General features: G+C 43.3%; 1 protein-coding gene across 1 annotated transcript in view; it reads right to left on the bottom strand.

The window, feature by feature from the left end:
* Positions 1-20824, bottom strand: part of LOC137629594 (atrial natriuretic peptide receptor 1-like) — a 1161427-nt gene that overhangs the window by 67575 nt on the left and 1073028 nt on the right. Inside the window, 2 exon segments of the mRNA XM_068361051.1 lie at positions 6862-6956; positions 7257-7530. Of these exon segments, the coding sequence (XP_068217152.1) occupies positions 6862-6956; positions 7257-7530 (369 nt within the window).

The following is a 20824-nucleotide window of genomic DNA, read 5'->3' as shown; positions in this document are numbered from 1 at the left end:
TCCAAAGCCTATTTCATGGTCTTTGGATAAGGTTCTTTATCTGGCCTCGACCTTGAACAATGAAGATTGCTCGCTGAAAGACTTGACTCAGAAAGTGATATTTTCATTTGCACTAGCCTCAGGAGCCAGAGTCAGTGAAATAGTGGCCCTCTCGAGGGATGATGGCCACATTCAGTTTACGTCGAACGGAGAACTAAATCTCTTTCCGGATCCGACTTTTCTCGCCAAGAATGAGCTACCCACTAAAAGATGGGGTCCCTGGAGAATCTGCCCTCTGAATGAAGAAGCATCCCTCTGTCCAGTGGAATGCCTAAAGGTCTATCTTCGTAGAACTTCAGACTTTGGGGTAGGTCAGCTTTTTAGGGGAGAAACTTCGGGTTCGACGTTATCCTTGAAACAGATAAGGGCAAAAATCACTTACTTTATTCGCAGAGCGGATCCTGACAGTACACCCGCAGGTCATGATCCGAGGAAGGTTGCCTCGTCGCTTAACTTCTTTCAAACTATGTCGTTTGATAACCTATGTGCTTATACTGGTTGGAAGTCTTCCAGAGTCTTTTTTAAGCACTATGCGAAGCAATTGCAAGAAATCAAATTTCATGTGGTGGCTGCAGGCAGTGTAATAAAGCCTGTAGTTTGATTACTGCGAAGGACAGTGCACTAATTGGGACTATTAGTGAAGGGTGTGCATGATAGACTTAGGTATATCATGATGATTTTTAGTGTTGACATGAACATTATAAACTGTCTTCCATAGTAAGTGAACTTAAAAGCATAATATTTTGACATGAGTGCCAGCATATTTATGCATAATGTCTTTTAGTAATAACATATATATTGAAATTTCCTAATTTCACGGAGTGGCATTGTTTTCTCTTTAGGATGAAACTTATTTACCTTGTTATTACTGTTATGCTTGTTATGTCTATGTCTAGCATAAACATTTTGCTTAATCATAACTTCTGTGTTTCTTGTAAATAAACTATAGAAGGAATCTTTGCGTCTCTCTCGCCTTAAGATTATACAGTGATACCTCGGTAGTCGAACGACTCTATACTCGAACAATTCGGAGTTCGACCAAAATTTTCGAGAAATTTTTGCTGCGGTGCTCGACCAAAAATTCGGTACTCGACCAGCCGAACACGTGACGACCGCATGGGCTTTGTGATGATCGCGCCATCTCGGCCACTCTCGCTTGTTCGGGAAGCATCAGTTCTCTCGAGAGCGTCACTCAGACAACGCGCGATCAGCATTCGTTGTGATTTAGTGATTTTCAGTGCTTTTAATTGCTTTTTTAGCTTTCATAATGAGTCCCAAGAAAGTAATGAGTGTTAAGGGGAAGGAGAAGAGGAAAACAGTGCGAACAACGATCGAGTTGAAGAAGGAAATTATAGCGAAATATGAGAATGGTGTACGAGTGTCCGATTTAGCGGTAGAATACGGAATGGCGAAGTCGACCATTTCTACGTTTTTAAAGCATAAAGAAATGATTAAGAAGGCGAATGTTGCAACGGGAGTTACGGCGGTAACTAAGCAAAGGCCACAAGTGATTGAGGAGATGGAAAAGTTGCTTTTAATATTTATTAAAGAAAAACAGTTGGCCGGGGAAAGTGTTAGTGAAGCGTTCATTTGTGAAAAAGCGTTGCATATCTATGAAGAATTAGTGAAGAAAAGTCCGAGTACCAGTGAAAGTGATTCATTTACATTTAAAGCGAGCAGGGGTTGGTTTGAAAAGTTTCGTAATAGAACAGGTATTCATCGTGTTACTAGGCATGGGGAGGCAGCTAGTTCGGATCAAATTGCAGCCGATAAATACGTGGGGGAATTCGATCGGTACATAAATGAACAAAATTTGATCGCACAACAAGTCTTTAATTGTGATGAGACTGGGTTATTTTGGAAGAAAATGCCAGCCAATACGTACATTACCAAGGACGAGACGAAGATGCCAGGTCACAAGCCAATGAAAGATAGGCTAACATTGTTGCTGTGTGCAAATGCAAGTGGCGATTGCAAGATCAAACCCTTGTTAGTGTACCACTCGGACAACCCCCGGGTGTTCAAACGAAATAATATTTGTAAAAGTGCACTACCAGTTATGTGGCGCTCGAACACTAAATCTTGGGTCACAAGACAATTCTTTACTGAGTGGATAAACGAAGTGTTTGCCCCCCAGGTTAAGGCTTACCTCATTGAAAAGAGCTTGCCAATGAAATGTCTTCTGGTTATGGACAATGCTCCTGCACATCCTCCAGGTCTCGAGGATGACTTGAAAGAAGAATACAGCTTTATCAAAATCAAATTCTTGCCCCCCAATACTACTCCCATACTCCAGCCCATGGACCAACAGGTCATTTCAAACTTCAAAAAACTCTATACCAAGGCCCTTTTCAGAAAGTGTTTTGAAGTGACCAGTGACACGAAGTTGACCCTAAAGGAATTCTGGAAGGAACACTTCAGCATCCTCAACTCTGTTAACATGATTGACCAAGCTTGGCGAGGTGTGACCTATAGGACATTGAACTCTGCCTGGCGTAAGCTGTGGCCATCATGTGTCACAGAGAGGGAGTTTGAAGGTTTCCAACCAGAGGCGGGTCCAAGCACTGCTACCCCTGTAATTTCTGATGACACTGATGTCGTTGAGGAAATTGTTGTCATGGGCAGGAGTTTGGGGCTTGAGGTCGACAAGGATGATATTGATGAGCTTGTAGAAAGCCATTCTACCGAGTTGACTGTGGAGGAATTGTTGCACCTGCAACAACAACAGCAGCAGGATCTGATTGTGGAGCAGGAATCTTCAGAAGAGGATGAGGTAAGGGAGGATGTTCCAAGTTCTCTCATCAATGAAATTTGTTCCAAGTGGGCAGATGTGCAGGCTTTTGCTGAAAAATACCACCCAGAAATTGCAGTAGCAAACCGGGCAGTGCATATGTTTAATGATAGTGTCATGTATCATTTTCGAAGAATACTGCAGAGGAGGAAGAAACAATTAACAATAGACCAGTTTTTCACAAAAGAAAAGAAAGCTGCTACATCAAAGCCTGTTTCTCCTCCAAAGAAGAGACAAAGAAGAGAAGAAACCCCTGAAATAGATCTGCCCACCCTTTCATTGGAGAGAGAAACAACTCCTGAAGGAGAACTACCCCGCCACATCATGGAAGGGGACTCTCCTTCCAAGCAGTAACCTCCCCCTTCCATCCTCTCCACATCCATCCCTGTATGCCATCGAACCGCTGCTCAAAGGTATGTTCACTACAGTACAGAAAATGGTTTAAAATTGTTTTATTTTAGTACAGTAAATGGTTTAAAATTGTTTTATAGGATTTTCTGACCAATTTCATACACATTTAGATAATTATTGTTGTTTAGGTACACGTTTTATTAATATTTTGGGCCTGTTCGAGTGCTTGGGAACGGAATAGAATATATACCATTATTTCTTATGGGGAAAAAAAATTCGGTACTCGAACAAATCGGAGGTCGAACACGGATCTCGAACGGATTATGGTCGAGTACCGAGGTATCACTGTAGATTATATTCAGAGTATTCTTGATCCTCTTATGGACCATGTGGGACAAAGTTTCCCTTACCATGCAATCAGGTAAGTTTGGTTGTGCTATGTATGTCTACTGTATTACGTTTCCTACGTGAACATAAACACGTCTGTCTGATCCAGACCTGGGAGGTACAGTACTCTATTCAGAACTCTAGTACAAACTACGCTTTACGTATATACGACACAATATACTTAATGCTTGCTTGTTGTTCTTTGAACTCACAATCTCGGGTTTTTTCCTAGAGTCTATACAGACTTTTCCCTGTAGGGGGCAGGAAGAGCTGGCATATGGTATGCTCAGTTGATTGATGTATTATGCTAACATCAAGTGTCTTTGGTCTTTGTGACCGGTTAGGAAATAGTCAATTCGAGATAACGGCACTATTAAATCCACAGATACATTATTGCTCTGGTAAACTTCCATCAGCACGACATGGCCTAAGCCCAAAAAAAAAATCTATTTTTGGGTGAAAGACCCATGTCGTCCTGATAGACCCACCCTCCTTTAGTAAAAGGATGTTAATCCTTCCCTTTTGGTACTGTAGCTGTACAGTGAACCCTCGCTACTTCGCGGTTCGACCATCGCGGATTCACCACTTCGCGGATTTTTTCCATAACCCACATATATACAGTAATATATATATATATATATATATATATATATATATATATATATATATATATATATGCATGTATTTATGTATATATGTATGTATGTATATATGTAGGTATGTATATGTGTATGCATATAAATATATATATATATATATATATATATATATATATATATATATATATATATATATATATATATATATATATATATATATATATATATATACACACAAATATATATATATATATATATATATATATATATATATATATATATATCTAAAGTAGGAAGATGCGATGTAGTTCTAAGGGAAAAGTATGGGAAATATGTCTGGGTAATAAGCAAAGCTCTACCTCCAGTTTGTTTCTTCATTATGATCAGAGATAAATGTAAACAAAACATTGGTTGCCATTTTTTATCGTGCTTTTTAGCGTGTTTAGGAAACGCATGATATAAAATTGCCTTTAATATTTGTGCCTGTTTTAGTTTAGGGTTCTGTAGTACATGCATTAAGTGTTCTGTACTATAAAGGGTAGTTTGTTAACAGTACTACGTACAAGGGAAGGTTTTAAAAGTCTGAATATACATGTTGAATAAAGAGGTAAATATGGTGTCACTACTTCGCGGATTTTCACCTATCGCGACCGCGACTGGAACCTATCTACCGCGATAAACGAGGGTTCACTGTAATATTTACAAAGCTACGGAGAATGGTTTGGTGGCTCCGTGCGGTGGCGGATGGCCGAACTATTTACAGTACATTAGGAGAGTCGAGTAGTTTTACCTCTTGAACGACTCTCTTATTTTCTTGCTACTTTCCCTCTCGAAGTGAAAGGCTATTCGGGGTGTAAATAGCTACGAGATGTGTCAAGATACGTCCTTACGCGATATCCCTTGGAGAAATTTAAGGGATACTCGCTCCAGGAGTTAGAATTCTGGATACCTTCGGTAAATTCTCTGGGATATATCACTGTAGTCACATATAACTTAGGATGCTACTAATGAAGGAACTTCCATCAGGACGACATGGCTCTTTCACCCAAAAATAGATTGCTTTAAAGGAATCATACGGTATGTCATGCTATTCATATATTAAATTAGAGGGGATATTAGAATGTAGGCTACGCAGCTATGTCTTCTGCCTCGCAATCTAGTAGTGTAAAAGACCAGAAAGGATTTTGGGCAATCCCTATTCTGTTACGCACTGTACACCATCAGAACCCTTACTAAGTGGTGCACTAAAACCACTAGGCAAAAATTGAGGAGTTAGGCTAGGATTGGAAATGGTAGTTTAGGTTAGAATTTCTTTCTGCCTTTGCTCAAAGACTCACTGGACTTTTTAGATTCAACAAAAGCAGCTAAGGATGATAAGAGCTTCAGAAACTTATCACTATCAAAGCTAAATTAGTTTATCGCTGGAATGGCATTATCTTCATCATCCCTGCTATAATCGAGTAGCTTTGTCTTCTCTGGATTTTGCGCTGGACTTACAGTTAATTTTCTTTCACAATTTTGAATTTTCAACCAGGTCAGTAAACATTTGGACATATTTTTCCATATGAGGAAAAGTACAGAAAAGCTTTTGCGATCCTTAAAACAATTTTCTAAATCACAAAAGAGAAGGGGTCATGAACAGCCAGAAATAATTTCCTTAAAAAATCTATACAGTAATCACAAAAGAAAAAAAAAAAAAAAAAAAAACTAAGAAAAGACTTCTCTTAAAATCATTAATAACTTAAATTAACAAACATGCAGCTGACTTTATAGCACAAAACCGAAGTAGACATGCAGCTGACATTATAGCACAAGAACGAAGTAGACTGAAAGACAAAAGACGGAACAGCATACTCAATCCATAACTATTGGAATTAGCTGCAAGATTGCCTCAATACTAAAACTTAGTTTGAAAGTAAACAGTAAATTAAATATTTTATTTTTTGAGGTTAATGTTGAGATAAATATTTTATTTTTGGGGGTTAATGTTGATATAAGGCAAGCTTTGAAAGAAAACAAATATGAAGTTCATTGATATAATCAAGGCTACTTGAGGTGGTAAAACAAATTTCCAACTTCCACGAGAATCAAAGAGTACTAGCTTTAAATACTACGGCTACATGAGATGACTAACCAACTCTCAGAGAAATAACTACTGTATAAGGTCTGTGAAAATCTTTACAATAAAGAACTGATTATCTTTGAAAAGAAATTAATCAATTAAATGGTCAAACAATTATGTAAAAATTATTACATGATGAGATAACTAATTCAAATTATATATTATAAAAGGTACTGAATAATAAATGTAAGAAATGAATAAACAGGTCAGCTTTATCAATTATGAAAAAATAATGCCATCTATCAGAGATGAAAAATTATTTCAATATGTAGAAAACATGACTACTACAGTTAACTGCATACCTAGTATTATGAACAGGGGGGTACTGTCTGGGAAGATCTGAATGTAAATAATGGTCAGGTATTATGAAAAATCTTATGCAACATGCATAACTAACTAAATGAACGAGGGTGCTAGAGATTAATACCTAGTTCAGTAATAAGAAATTTAACTGACCATAAGTTCCTGTACAACAAATTAAGATGGGAATCAGCAGCTGAAGACCAGAGAGGAGAACAATACTCGAAACAAGGTAGAATGAAAGAATTAAAACTAAAGGAGAAAACACTTACTTTCATATCAACCTCACCACGACATTCGAGCTTGAAGGACGGGTAGTGATCGGACAGCATCTGATAGGTTGCTGGCGACACATGTATCTTGAGAGCTGCAGTGAAACAAGCTTTCATTTAATACTCCAAGAATAAGAGTAAAATTTAAGTCTTGTTAGAAACAAAATTTAAGCAGAAGGGCTGTCACCAAAACTTTGAATGATCAATTGATAGACATAATTAGCATGAATTTCTATAAAGGGATTTACAGCATCAAATGAACTGAAAATAAAGAATTTACAATAGCATGCTACTTTCATTATTAATGCACAACTTATAGCTATAGTCTCTACAAGATGTCCACAAACTATTAATTTCAGTTTTAAACATGCAATATTGGGTTAAGTAATGCTTACGTAGACCATTGCTCTCCATACGCGAGGCAGTGTTAACCGTGTCACCAAACAGGCAGTACCTAGGCATTTTTAGGCCTACGACACCAGCTACACAAGGTCCTGTATGCATGCCAATTCTTAGCTTGAGCTTATCTTCAGGCCTGTGTCGGATAGTGAAAGTTTCCACTTCCCTAAGAAGTGCTAGTGACATACTTGCAATCTCTCTTGTGTGACGAGTGCCATTTCTGACTGGAAGCCCAGAAACCACCATATATGCATCTCCAATAGTCTCAACCTGTTAATTATGAAGTGCAATAATAAGGAAATAGAAAGGCATTTAATTTTGCAATGGAAAGAGAACATACCTGTTTAAGTAACATTTATCAACTAGCTTATGAATCCCTTGCCAAAAACAGTTTAGAAACCATTGAAATTAAGGTATGGAACTTGCTACCAGGTAGATGATATAGATAAATGTTCAATAGAAAGCATTTCCCACTATTTAAATATCTTATTAAAGAAGAAAATAGCTAGAATTATTATGCTCACTGACAGCATAACTTCAAAATATGAAAAATATTAGTATTACTATCCAAATAAATACCTAGACAGGTTTTCTTGATAAATTCCTGGTGTAACTGATATGATTAATGGATTAATGCAACAGTAATCAATAGCAAATTTTAAAAGCTAATAACATGCAGCACACTGTAATGAAAAGATTATGTTGAGAATACATATCAACTGATTTAAATTCAGTTCATCACCCAAATATTGTTTGTTTATAGGTAGTAATATTTACTGACAACAAATGTGTCAAGCTCCCACTGCTAAAATCTGAGAAAGGAATATTAGAAACTAGGGAAAATGTCAAAGAGACAAATTTGGAGGTAATTTGTATTTCTCCTAATAATACAAACCTGTAGCTATTTATAGGGATTATTTTTTGGCAAAGCTGGAAGACTTACCATAGAGACTTTTAAGTGAGGTGGAACTACCCAAGTGTTTCATCACTTTTTATTGCAGGCAGGACTTCTTGGGGGACAGGTAATGGTGGGCCAATTTGTATAAATAGCTACAGGTTTGTATCGTTAAGAAAAATACAAATGACTCCAAAATTTGTAGTTTGTTCCAACACTTATGCAAACCCTTGCTATTTATAGGGATTGACTCACTTTTTTGGAGGGTGGAAAGCTGGACCAACTGGCAGTTCTTTGACCCGAGGTTTTCCCGTAATTGCTCCGCACATAACTAGGAGAAACCGCGATACCTCGTTAAAAAAATCTGTACAAGGCACGCTTAGTGGCCTGAGCAATCTATGTGAATGTGTGATATTACAGTATACTAGCAGTGTGACTAGTCTAAGTAAGAAAACTTAGAAACAAGAATCTTAGAATCAACCATAGACATTACCCAGTCCCACTTCGCCACGCGGGTATGGGGACATAAGTATATCTCTCTTTACCAGGTTACACCATAGAAATGGTTCTACCTGCAGACAGTGGAGGCCAGTTTTATAGAGTACCGTAGATGCTGTTACTCCGCACGGGGAAGATGAAAGAAAGAAAGAGCCAGTCATTCTTTGTTATTCATCCCAGACTTAACCATGGTTAGACTCTGCCCTCCCCAATCTGCTACTTGTCCATCTAGGAACTTGAGGTGTTATAAACCATTTATTGTGTAGCCACCACTGGGAAAATGGAGTGCGCCTCCATGTTCCTGAAGGTCACGTCTTACAGGAATCAGGATGCCAGAAAACTTAAAATCAATCAATCAATCTTGCAGGAAGTGGGTGTGAAGATTATTTGAAGCTTTCACACGTCTGGTGACAAGGCATGTATCACAAAGTAGTTATCCTAAATGCTAAGGGTGTATCTATGAGTAAATGGATCTGAATTCAATACTCGCTCCGTGATATTGTGAATCCAAGCTGAGAACGTGACTTTGGTGATCCTTCTCTTGACTTTCCCCGGGCTGACGAAGAGTGCTGACACTCGGGGGCGAGCTCCTGTAGTTTCATTGAGGTAGTACCTCAAGTTCTTCCCTGGCATAGTAACCGTTGATGTGGATCATAAGCCACGCTACAAAGGACTCTCAATACTAAGAGCTTGAATCTGGGTTTGAGTTGCCAGAAATAAAGTCAAGTATTACCAGACCCATAACCGTGAATGAGAGATGCAGAAGGCGGCTCCTTGGGTATGCAGTCTCTGGGCCTAGGCTAACACAAGCAGGAGACCTGTCCTCAAGATTAGGTGAAGATCTGCTACTTGAAGTCCTTGGTCGCAGGGGTCCACCCTCAGGGACCGAAGGAAGTGACTCATGTCCCATGGAGGTTTCCTATGTGACTGAGGGCAGGTAGGCTCGAAATTCCTTATCAGGAGAGGCAATACCAACGTAGAGGAAAGATTAATTTCTTTCGGTCTGAAGGAGAGGCTCAAGGAAGAATTTTTGCCTTTCATCGCTCAGACTGAGAGCAGTTTTCCTCTCGAAGGTAAATGAGGAACTCTGCTATTAATGAAATGGTGGTGCCACAAGGGGAGAGATAACCCTTCCACGACCCTAAACATAGAAAATAGTCAATTTGACATAGACGGAAGACGACAATTTTCGCGGGTATCCTGGCATCCTCTTCGCAATTGTTGAGGAAAGGGGACTCTCTGAGAGGAGGAGGACCTAGATAGTCTCCAGGAGTAAAACCAGAGCAAAGCTACGGCTTTGTGAAAGATGTTCACATGTGGCTGTAAGAGTAGATCGTGTTGTGGAGGGAGTTCTTTTAGGATCTCCGATAGAGGTTGCAGACGCGTGAGCTGGGTGTGATGAGTCTGCTGGACAAGACAAGTCTTGCTGGAGAGACAAGTCTGATGGGCGAGTAGTCTTCTAGTGAGACGAGACTGCCAACGATTTGGGATGCTTCAAAAAGCGATGGCGGGGAATGAAAGAGTCCAATTCCCCCGGGAGAATTCTGTCTATCCTGAGGACGGGGAAAATAGACAAACATCTGTTGGCACTATAGGAGATTCTTCCCGAAAACAGGAAGATTGCATCTCAAAGAGATTTAAATAACAATACCATTTGGTCAGAGGATGAGTGTACAGCATGAGGCCCCCCCCCCTTTTTCTTTGATGCATCTGAAGGGAGCGTCAAATCTGGGGAAGGAAAACGAGAAGATCGACGCCTCAGATGAGATTCTCATCTATCTACCTTCTTCTCAGGGCCGTCTCCTGCCCGGGTCTCATAGGGAACCAGAGGAAAGAAAGATCCCTTATACTGAAGCACCTGCGATCTGGCTGCCCCTGTAGAGGTTGAATTCGACAGAGACCGATGCAGGCTTGACGGACCAGAGTGAAACGGTGACATATAAGATGTAACCACTGCTGGTAGAAAGTGCATCTCGAGGAAGGAAGCACTATTGCCATCCTCTGCCTTGAACCTAGTCGTTCTGCGGAAAAGCTTCTGCAGGCTAATGAAGATGAACATTGTTTATGGTAACTAACTGTTTAGTTGTTTGTGTACATACTGTCATTTTAAAACAATCTAACTACTGTATTTCACTGTAAATAACCAATCTATTGTAATACTTCTCATATGATATTTATCTTTTGTTTACTATAACTATACTGTAAACTATAAATAAGTTAGTCAGTGTATACAGAGATCTAAAAGGAAAAGGAATACTGTAAAGTACAGCACGCAAGTATCTGGAGTTTTTATATTATCATCAAAGGAAATCAACATGGTGGCAGCAGTTTTAAAGACTTCAAAGAAAAAGGGCAATTGTTACATTTCTTGCAAAAATGGCTGAACCTGTGTTTTGTTTGTATCTGCCGCTAGACCCCTCAGATGTTAATATTGCTGATACCTTATAAAAATGGAGGACAAGTGGACATTTATATGACAGCAAGCACGCTATTTCTAAACCTGAGAAAACAAGGGTTGCCATCACTTTTTATTGAGCAGGACCATAAATGTTAGAAATATTTGATCAGTTTAATTTTGAAACAGAGGAACAGAAAGACAATCCTGATAACGTAATTAGGATATTAGAAGAGTATTGTTGCCCTCATACCAGTAAAAAAATACTGTACAGTCCTTCAGGTTTCGGAAAATTGCATACAAACAGCCATTCAATTAATTTATGATAGAACTCAAGGTTCAGGCTGATAAAAGTAATTTTCAAGACAAAGACTGAATGATAAGGGATAAGATTGTATTTTTGGTAACAAGGAACTACAGGAGCTGCTACTTTGAGAAAGAAAACTTAAATCTAGAAAATGCTCTTGAGGAGTATTCACACAAGACGACTCCCCTAAGGTGGAGGCCGGGTCGCCGCACTCAGAGAAGCAAGGGAGGTCATCATCCGGCATCATAGGGTAAGAGACCTTAACAAAAGTTTTCTTCGCCCTTGAGATCGCTCCACTATGCTGATATTGAAAACAGCAACATTCTCACTGTAAAATAAAGAGAATGTTTAAACATATATATATATATATATATATATATATATATATATATATATATATATATATGTATATGTATATATATATATATATATATATATATATATATATATATATATATATATATACATGTATATTACAAAAATATTGAAATAGATATAGAAATACAAGGAGAAAAACATAAGAAAAGTCAAAGGCCAGTAAAACAGGTAAAAGGAGAATGAGGTGAATGTCTACCTCCCCGAGCCAATAGAAAAAAGATGATGAAACATTACAAGAGTGTGTGTGTGTGACCGGGATGGCTGCTTACCCTCCCCTCCACTAACTAACGGTAGGGTAGTTCCACTTCGCTTAAAAACGGATTTTGAGCGAAGCGAAAAATCTATTTTTGGGTGAGATAGCCATGGCGTCCTGATGGAAGGTTCCTTTTTGGTAGCTTCCTTGGGTAAATAACTACTAAGATATTCCCAGAGAATTTAACCACAGGTTATCACAGAATTCTAACTTCTGGAGCGAGTATCCTAAAGGTTTCCCTTTAAGACATCGTATATCAACAGGGGACGCATGTATTAACGCGCCACATAGCTATCTACACCCCGAACAGAGTTAATGCTTCGGTGTGTAAGGGCTGAGAATAGCTGGGAGCCGTTCCATAGCTAATCTCATTCGTGGCTACTATTGATACTCGAGACGTAAACAAACGGGCGCCATTGCTTAAATGACGTCACGTCCGTCTTTATCCTGAAGCCAGTTGCTTGCCCATCACCATGATACAGCAGAGCAGGGTGGGACCTAAAAACTGGACGAAGTAGCAGGGAGGGTCCATCAGGACGCCATGGCTATCTCACCCAAAAATAGATTTTTCGCTTCGCTCAAAATCCGTTTTTTGGGCTCAAGCCATGGCGTCCTGATGGAAGAATACCAGAGAATCAATGTATCGTGGTAGATTTTCCCCTATTATTAAGTGCCAAGGCATTGACAAATTAGCATAGTAATCTTGGTAAAGAACCGTAGGGAAGAATCATCCTGCCCCCCTTGGCAGTGAAGTTCCCACGGGCCATGCCGACGTCAAAGTGGTATTGAAGGGCTATTCATCCTGATAGAAGAACTTGAAGAACTTGGAGACGAAGCCGAATGTTTGGTATTCGTATAGGAACATTCTGAAAAGCAGACCAGTGGTGGTTGGGCACTGTGTGCTGAGAAGGGTGATTCATCTCCAGGGTATGAAGAGTAAGTATTCGTATTGGAACATTACATAATCAGAGTGAATATAAATTAAGAGTTAGTATCTTAATTTCTCCATAACCATAAGGAAAAGGGGATAATAAAACTATGACAGGCATGTATTTCATAGTAAGTAGGAGCTGATTGAGACGCACAGGTAATAAAATAGAAATTTTATTTCACAAATGCAGAAATTAAATGAATTGCAGCAATAAGTAAAGTTCATTTACAGTAATTATAATGTACATAGTAATAAAGACTTGCTCTTGAATCTGAAAAGGAATTTCAAGTTTATTAGTAGGCACTCGTTCTCGAGGAACGTAAGTCTTTGATTAAAAACACATCATGCTCAGGGCATGCGGCACTTGTGTGACAACTATGACATTTCACCTGGGATAAGAACAGTTATAAAAGCACTAAGTGTTTTCGACATCACTATGTATCGCTCGAGGGTCTACATAGGCACCCGAAGAGTTAGAGTCCCAAGTAACTCACTGTTCTATGCAGAGTTAGGTGCAGGTTTCATAACACTACCTGCGGCTACCACAAAATGTTTGACTTCGTGCACTTGTTTCGCATAATGTTTAAAGAAAACGCGCGAGGACTTCCAGCCTGTGAAGTTTTTAAGGCTTTCAAAGTCCATACTCTGAAAGAAATTCAGAGATGATGCAACTTTCCTAGGATCATGACCGGCGGGTGTACTGTCAGGATCCGCTCTGCGAATGAAGTAGGTGATTTTCGCTCTTAATTGTTTCAGTGACAGGTCGCTGCCCGATGTTTCTCCTTTGAAGAGTTGGCCTCCACCAAAGTTCGAAGTTCTGCGAAGATAGACCTTGAGGCTCTCTACTGGGCATAGAGAGACATCTTCCTTCAGGGGGCATATTCTCCAGGGGCCCCATCTTTTGGTGGGTAATTCATTTTTGGCGAGAAACGTCGGATCAGGGGAGAGGGTAACGTCTCCTGTATCGGTAAACAGGATGTGTCCTTCCTCTCTTGATAATGCCACTATTTCGCTGACTCGAGCTCCCGAAGCAAGAGCAAAGAGAAATATAACTTTCTGAGTCAGATCCTTGAGAGGGCATGAATCATTATCCAAGTTGGAGGCGAAATGGAGCACCTTGTCTAATGACCAGGAGATCGGTTTCGGTGGGGGTGCTGGGCGTAGGCGAGCACATGCTTTCGGTAGTTTGTTGAAGATGTCGCTGGACAGATCAATTTGGAAGGCATATAGAATTGGTCTGGTCAAGGCTGATTTGCAGGTTGAAATCGTATTGGCTGCTAATCCCTGTCCATGAAGGTGAATAAAGAAGGACATGCAGAAATCAATTGTGATTTCTTTAGGATTTTTTGTCTTGACGAAGGAGACCCATTTCCTCCAGGATGATTCGTATTGCCGTCTTGTGGATTCGGTCTTGTATTCCTCTAGGAAGTCCAGACTTTTCTTTGAGATGCCAAACCTCTTCTTTGCGGCTAGGGAGAGAAAATCATGAGATGAAGGTCCTTGATTTTCGATGATGAAGCGAAGACAGTCGACTTCTGTACTTGTTGGGAGAGAACTGGGCCCGGGAGAGGGATCAGCTTGGGCTGCAGCTCCAGGACCAGGGGGTACCAGTTGCTCCGGGGCCACTTGGGAGCCACTAGGGCCGCTGTCCCTTTGAAGGTTCTCAGTTTGGAGAGGACTTTCAGCAGAAGGTTGGTGGGAGGGAACAGGTAGATCTTGGACCATCTGTTCCAGTCCAGTGACATGGCATCCACTGCTTCTGCCTTGGGGTCCTCGTACGGGGCCACATACCGAGGAAGTTGATTGTTGTCGCTCGTTGCGAAGAGATCTATCTGAAGTTCTGGGACTTGGTGAGAGATGAAGGAGAACTATCTTGCGTCTAGAGACCATTCCGACTCTATCGGGTTTGTTCGAGATAGAGCATCCGCTGTCACGTTGCGGAATCCTTGTAGGTGAACTGCAGACAGGTGCCACTTCTTCTTCTCTGCCAGACGGAAGATTGGGAGAAGCACCTGATTTATCTGGGGCGATCTTGAGCCTTGGCGATTGAGACAACGAACTACCACCGAGTTGTCTAGGGTTAGACGAATGTGGATCGAGGGAGGCGGGGATAATTTCTTCAGAGTTAGAAGGACCGCCATGGCCTCCAAGATGTTTATGTGGAACGTCTTGAACAGGGGAGACCAGGTGCCTTGAGCCTGTTTTTGGTGGGAGTGACCTCCCCAACCCTCCAGCGAAGCGTCCGTGTGGATGTTGAGTGATGGAGGAGGGTGTTGAAGAGGAATGGACCTTTTCAGGGCCTTTGCTTCCGACCACGGCTTGAGGAGAAGTCGAAGTCTGTTTGGGAGCCGTCTCTTGAGGTCTCTTCGAGCGATGGATGCAGAACGTCTCCAGACTCCCGCGGCATCCTTTAGCTGTGCACGAAGCACTGGGTTTGTTACTGAGGCGAACTGTAGAGAGCCTAGAACTCGTTCCTGCTGGCGTCTTGAAATTCGTTTGGATTTCAGTAGTCGCTTGACAGACCCTGCTATTTCCTTCCTTTTCTTCTGGGGGATGGAAAGGCGGTGTGACTGAAGGTTCCATTGGATTCCTAACCACTGGAACTTCTGAGCTGGAGAGAGGCGAGATTTCTTCTCGTTGATCTTGAATCCCAGGTGTTCTAGGTACTGGGTGACTTTGTTGCAAGATTTTACACAATCTTCGGGCGATGGAGCCCAGACTAGCCAGTCGTCGAGGTAGGCCATCACCTGGACGTTTCGGAGGCGGAGCTGTTGTACTATGGCGTCCGCCAGCTTTGTGAAGATCCGAGGGGCCACATTGAGGCCGAAGGGCATGGCCCGGAAGGCGTAGCTTTTCCTTTGGAGTCGAAATCCTAGGTAGGAGGAAGCGTGATGGTTCATTGGAACGTGCCAGTAGGCATCCGCCAGGTCTATGGAGACCGTGTAGGAACCTCGAGGCAGAAGGGTCCTTATTTGTTGAAGAGTTAGCATCTTGAACTTGTCGTTCGCTATGAACTTGTTGAGGGGGGATAAGTCCAGAATGACTCTGAGTTTGTCGGAGTCTTTCTTGGGGACACAAAACAGTCTTCCTTGGAACCTGGTGGATTTTACCCTCCTTATCACCTTCTTGTTCAAGAGATCTAGGACATATTCTTCCAGAAGGGGGGTTGATTGTTGGAAGAACTGCTGGAATGTTGGGGGTGGTTGAGTCCAACTCCAGCCTAGACCCTTCTTGACGATGCTGTGTGCCCAGGGATCGAAGGTCCAACGATCCTGGAATTGGCGGAGTCTTCCTCCCACCGGAAGCACTTCATTGCTTCTGGTGTCCCGAGGGCTTGCTGCCTCGGCCGCTAGCTCCCTTTCCTCCTCTGCCTCTGGAGGGACGGCGAGACGCGTCTCTGCCTGCACCTCTGTTTGAGCCTCTACCTTTGGGACGAAAGGTAGTTGTCTGTTGCTCGAAAGCAGGGGTGAAGACCGGTGACTGTGACAACACCGGTTGGGTGACCAATTGAAAGGTCTGTTGTGGCTGAGCTGCCACTTGGGAGGTAGCGGGTCCCGGAAACTGACGTCTTGGTTGACGTTGCTGGGGTTTCTGTTTTGAGGACTTCCTCTTAGGTTGAGGTCCGTCGTCCTGAGAGGGTTTCCTCTTCCTTGACATACCCCACTTGTGGAGAAGGTTCCTATTCTCCGTGGCGGCTTTGTCGGTGATTTCCTTCACAAGGTCAGAAGGAAAGAGGTGTTTGCCCCAGATGTTGGAGGAAATCAGCCTCCGGGGTTCGTGTTTCACAGTGGCACCTGCGAACACGAATTCACGACAGGCTCTCCGAGCCTTCATGAAGTGGTACAAGTCCTTCATCACAGTTGACATGTGGGATTTGGAAAGTACCATGTAGTGGTCTGGTACTCTGGTGTCACAAGCCATAATTTCAAGTTGGACTTGGTGAGACATGGATGCTGCGAGCCTCTCCTTCGTATCTTGTTCCCGACGAAGGAGGTGATCGTTGAGCTTAGGGAGGTCTTCGTTAAACTGACGTCCGGCGACGTCAGGATCTAGCTTTCCCACGACGAACGTATGCTGGATGTCCTTCCAGTGTCGAGCGTCAGGGGGAGTGACTATGGAGAAGGGTCTGCACTCCTCCAGTGCAGGGCAGGCTTTCCCCTCTTCCACAGCTTTAAGGCACGCAGTGAAGGCCTTTTCCAAGAATGGAAGTACCGCATTTTCAGGTGCGACATAAGTAGGGTGCTTCTTGCTCAGGGCCGGAAGCTTAGAGCAGGTAAAACCCCTACTCTTGAACGTGTTGGCTAGCATAGCCTGGGCCTTCGCGAGATCGAACACTATCTCTTCCTTCGTTTCGGTCTCTTCTTTAGAGGCAGGTTCAGAACGAAGTCGGACGTAACAGTCCGGGTAGGCCTCGAAGTTTGGGAAGAACTCCACGTCTTCCAAAGGGACCGTGCCGATCTTGTCGCTGACAAAGATCCTGCCGGTCGCGATAACCATATGCTCAGCATACCTCCATGGGTTGGCATGTGAGCAAGCGGGGAGATCCTTAACCGAAATCCTCTTCGGTTCTCTGGATCCCATCATGGACCTGATGAACTCCTGATTCTCCTTTAACCTGTCGTCCATGACGGCTCTAATCAACCGGATCATTTCTTGAGTGGATGAAGAGGGATCCGGGGTCGTGGAGGTAGACGGGATAGATACTTCCGTCGGTGTAGGAGTAGGAGCGGAGATGGAAGGAGGAGCGACCTCTTGCTCCGACTCGGCGTATTCCACCTGGTCTTCGTCATCTTCAGCTCCTTGAGCCATAAGGGTCTTCTCCGTGTCTTCCGAGACATCCGTCATATGTTCGTCATCTTCGGAATCCAGGCGGCACTCGTGCATGGACTGGGCCATGACAACATCAGGTTCCACTGTAATTTGGACAGTGGGGATCACATCCTTGGGTACCACTGAATCAGGGGAGGCCTTAGGGAACAGGAGTGACCTCATTTCTTCAGTGGCCAGGTACGGTCCGGTGGCATTCTTCTGGAAGCCACGCACCCACTTGCGTAGCTTCTCCCGAGAAGTGTCCCTGACCTCCGCTGAGGGAGGGTTATGGAAGGCATCAACTAGTTGAGCCTGGCAGACCGTACAATTCAGTGGGTCCCAGAATTTCAGATCCCCTTTCTTGTTAGCACAAGGGGCGTGAGTCCTGCAAGCCGTATGCCCGTAGAAGTGCGGGCGTTTCACAGCGCAGAAGTCGAAGTCACACTTCATCTGCTCCTCCTGTGGAAGAAAGAGAAAATGAGTATGGGGGGAGTCATAAGAGTGGTTCTTAAGCTAAGTTAAGATTAATCATTAATTTTAACTTAAAGAAAAGGGTGTGATGCATAGAGATTGAAGTAGTAAAGAAAACATACTCCATGCATCCCGCCCGGCTGGCTACCGCAAGCTTTATCCCTGGATAATCCGAGATGACCGAAGGCACAGGATAGTATTCCTTAAAATTCCACAGGGCAATGGAATTCCATGGAAAAAACCAAGGACAAGTTTGGGACTGAGATCACTCAGTCCCAAATTAGGGGGCTAACAGGTCCCTTATGGTAACTGCTTCCGGCAACCAGCCGCGCTAAGATGCACGCAGCATGCTGGAATTTTGAAGAATGCAAAGAGACAGCATGATTACTAATAGAACAGTACCAAGGCACTGATCTAAAGAGTGTAAACAGGCTATCTGTTTGCAGTGTAGGGCTATCAGTATACAAGTGATAGCTAGTAGAAGGGGGTGCAAGTAGTCTTGACGCCTCCGGGAGGTTCCGGCAGACCTCCGGCACGCTGGAGGCCGCTCCAGCAGAGTTTCTGGCATTAGAACAGACAAAATGTAAGTCAAGAGTAAAACCAGGGTGGCGGCCGCCGGCACAACGGCGGCACGCCGGCGGAGGAGCGGCAGCTCCGGCAGTCGGAGGATGCCGGATTGGTGACTGGGACAAGGATGGTTATAGCTGAACCAGGTTGCCGGCAGTGGATGCCGGCACTCCGGTGGCCGACCGGCAGGCGGACGGCGAAGCTAGGAGGAAGGAGGAGAGCCGTCGGCGGGAGCCGGCGGCGGTCGACAGTCCCCCGGCAAGCGGGGGGGGGCTGGCGGCATGAGGGTAGGGGAGAGTCACCAAGGTAGGAGGCGGGTATCGCCGACAGTGGAGGCGGCAAGGGACCGGCACCCGGATAGTGAGAGAGACAGGGGGAGGGATGTAAGAAGTCCAGTCATGGACTCCCAGACATCCCCCCCTGAGAGGGTGTACCCATGATAGAGGCAGGCTCTATCACCCAGGAGCAGGGGTCACAGAGGACCGGGAGCTAGGGTAGCCCAAGGGAGGGCTAGGGGACACCCAAGAGGGGGGAGACCTCCACATGCAGAACACATCCAGTGGCTAACCCCATAGGACACTATGAAGGGTATATGTACCAGAGCGGACTGCACATGGAAGCTCAAGGTAGCCCTATCACTCCACCCTAAGGAGGAGTTGTAGGACAGGGGACAGATGGGTATAGACTAACCTAAGTGTAGGCTAGGCTATACAAGAGATAGGTGGGGAGGGGAGAAGAGAAGAGTCTTCCAAGGAAGGGGTTCTGTACCAGAGCGGCCACTAGGGAAAGGGAGGACACTCACTAACCTAAGATAAGGCAGCCAGGCTGAAACGGTGCATGGGTACAGTTTCAGCAGGGGACAGAGTAACCTTCCAAAACCTAACCTAGAGCAGGGCTAAGAGCCCCGAACTAGGAAAGATAGAAGACATATCGCTATCGCAGGACAGTCATAGACTATTCCTAGCCATAGAGGAAGGGCTAGCCTTTCCTCACTCTCGGACGCAACCCTAAGGGGGGTTCATTCCCTTAGGGAGGACTGAGAGGCGATGAATACTCCATTAGACACTTGATCCCTCTACTTAGAAAGGGAATCAAGGCTAAACAGAGGGAATGCCAAGGCAGGGGATGAAGGAAGCATATAGGGGTCCTACAAGTAGGTTAGGTTAGGAAGGGACACTAACTAACCTATCCCCTATATGGTCCCTGAAGGCGAAAAAACACTTGCATCACGGTCGAAAGTATTGTAAAATAATGCCACTATCTTCATAACTTAGCCTAGGATCACTAATAAAATCATGCATGAACACTTATATATAGGCGCTCTGGCCTGGGGGCTATAGTAGCCGACTGGTATGAGGTCAATCGATGACCGATAAAAAGCGTCGAAACACGATATAAAAGTTCCTAGCTATGAAGACTAAATAAACTAATGTAATCGATTAGTAAATAAGGCCGGAAGCGTTGTTGAGGCTAACTAAATAAGGCATGCAGAACAACAACGACGCCATAAAATGGCGGGTCCGGTAGAGGCACAGCTCTGCCACAAAACAGCAATTATCTCGGAAAGTAATATTTACTTTACGGTCAGAGCTTAACTAAACAATACTGGAACCTTGTACTCAACTTTCCAGAAGAAGGCGAGGCTGAAGGTAGCGACATTACGTAGATGCAAAGCGATAAGTAAAGCACAGGGAAAATCCGTCTAAGTAGGGCGAGCTACTGAACAAAGGATAAAGACGGACGTGACGTCATTTAAGCAATGGCGCCCGTTTGTTTACGTCTCGAGTATCAGTAGTAGCCACGAATGAGATTAGCTATGGAACGGCTCCCAGCTATTCTCAGCCCTTACACACCGAAGCATTAACTCTGTTCGGGGTGTAGATAGCTATGTGGCGCGTTAATACATGCGTCCCCTGTTGATATACGATGTCTTAAAGGGAAACCTTTAGGATACTCGCTCCAGAAGTTAGAATTCTGTGATAACCTGAGGTTAAATTCTCTGGGAATATCTTAGTAGTTATTTACCCAAGGAAGCTACCAAAAAGGAACCTTCCATCAGG

Source organism: Palaemon carinicauda, chromosome 37 (assembly GCF_036898095.1).
Source record: "Palaemon carinicauda isolate YSFRI2023 chromosome 37, ASM3689809v2, whole genome shotgun sequence".
Lineage (NCBI taxonomy): Eukaryota > Metazoa > Arthropoda > Malacostraca > Decapoda > Palaemonidae > Palaemon > Palaemon carinicauda.
Note: the sequence above shows the minus strand (reverse complement) of the source record. Positions and strands in the feature narration are given on the sequence as shown.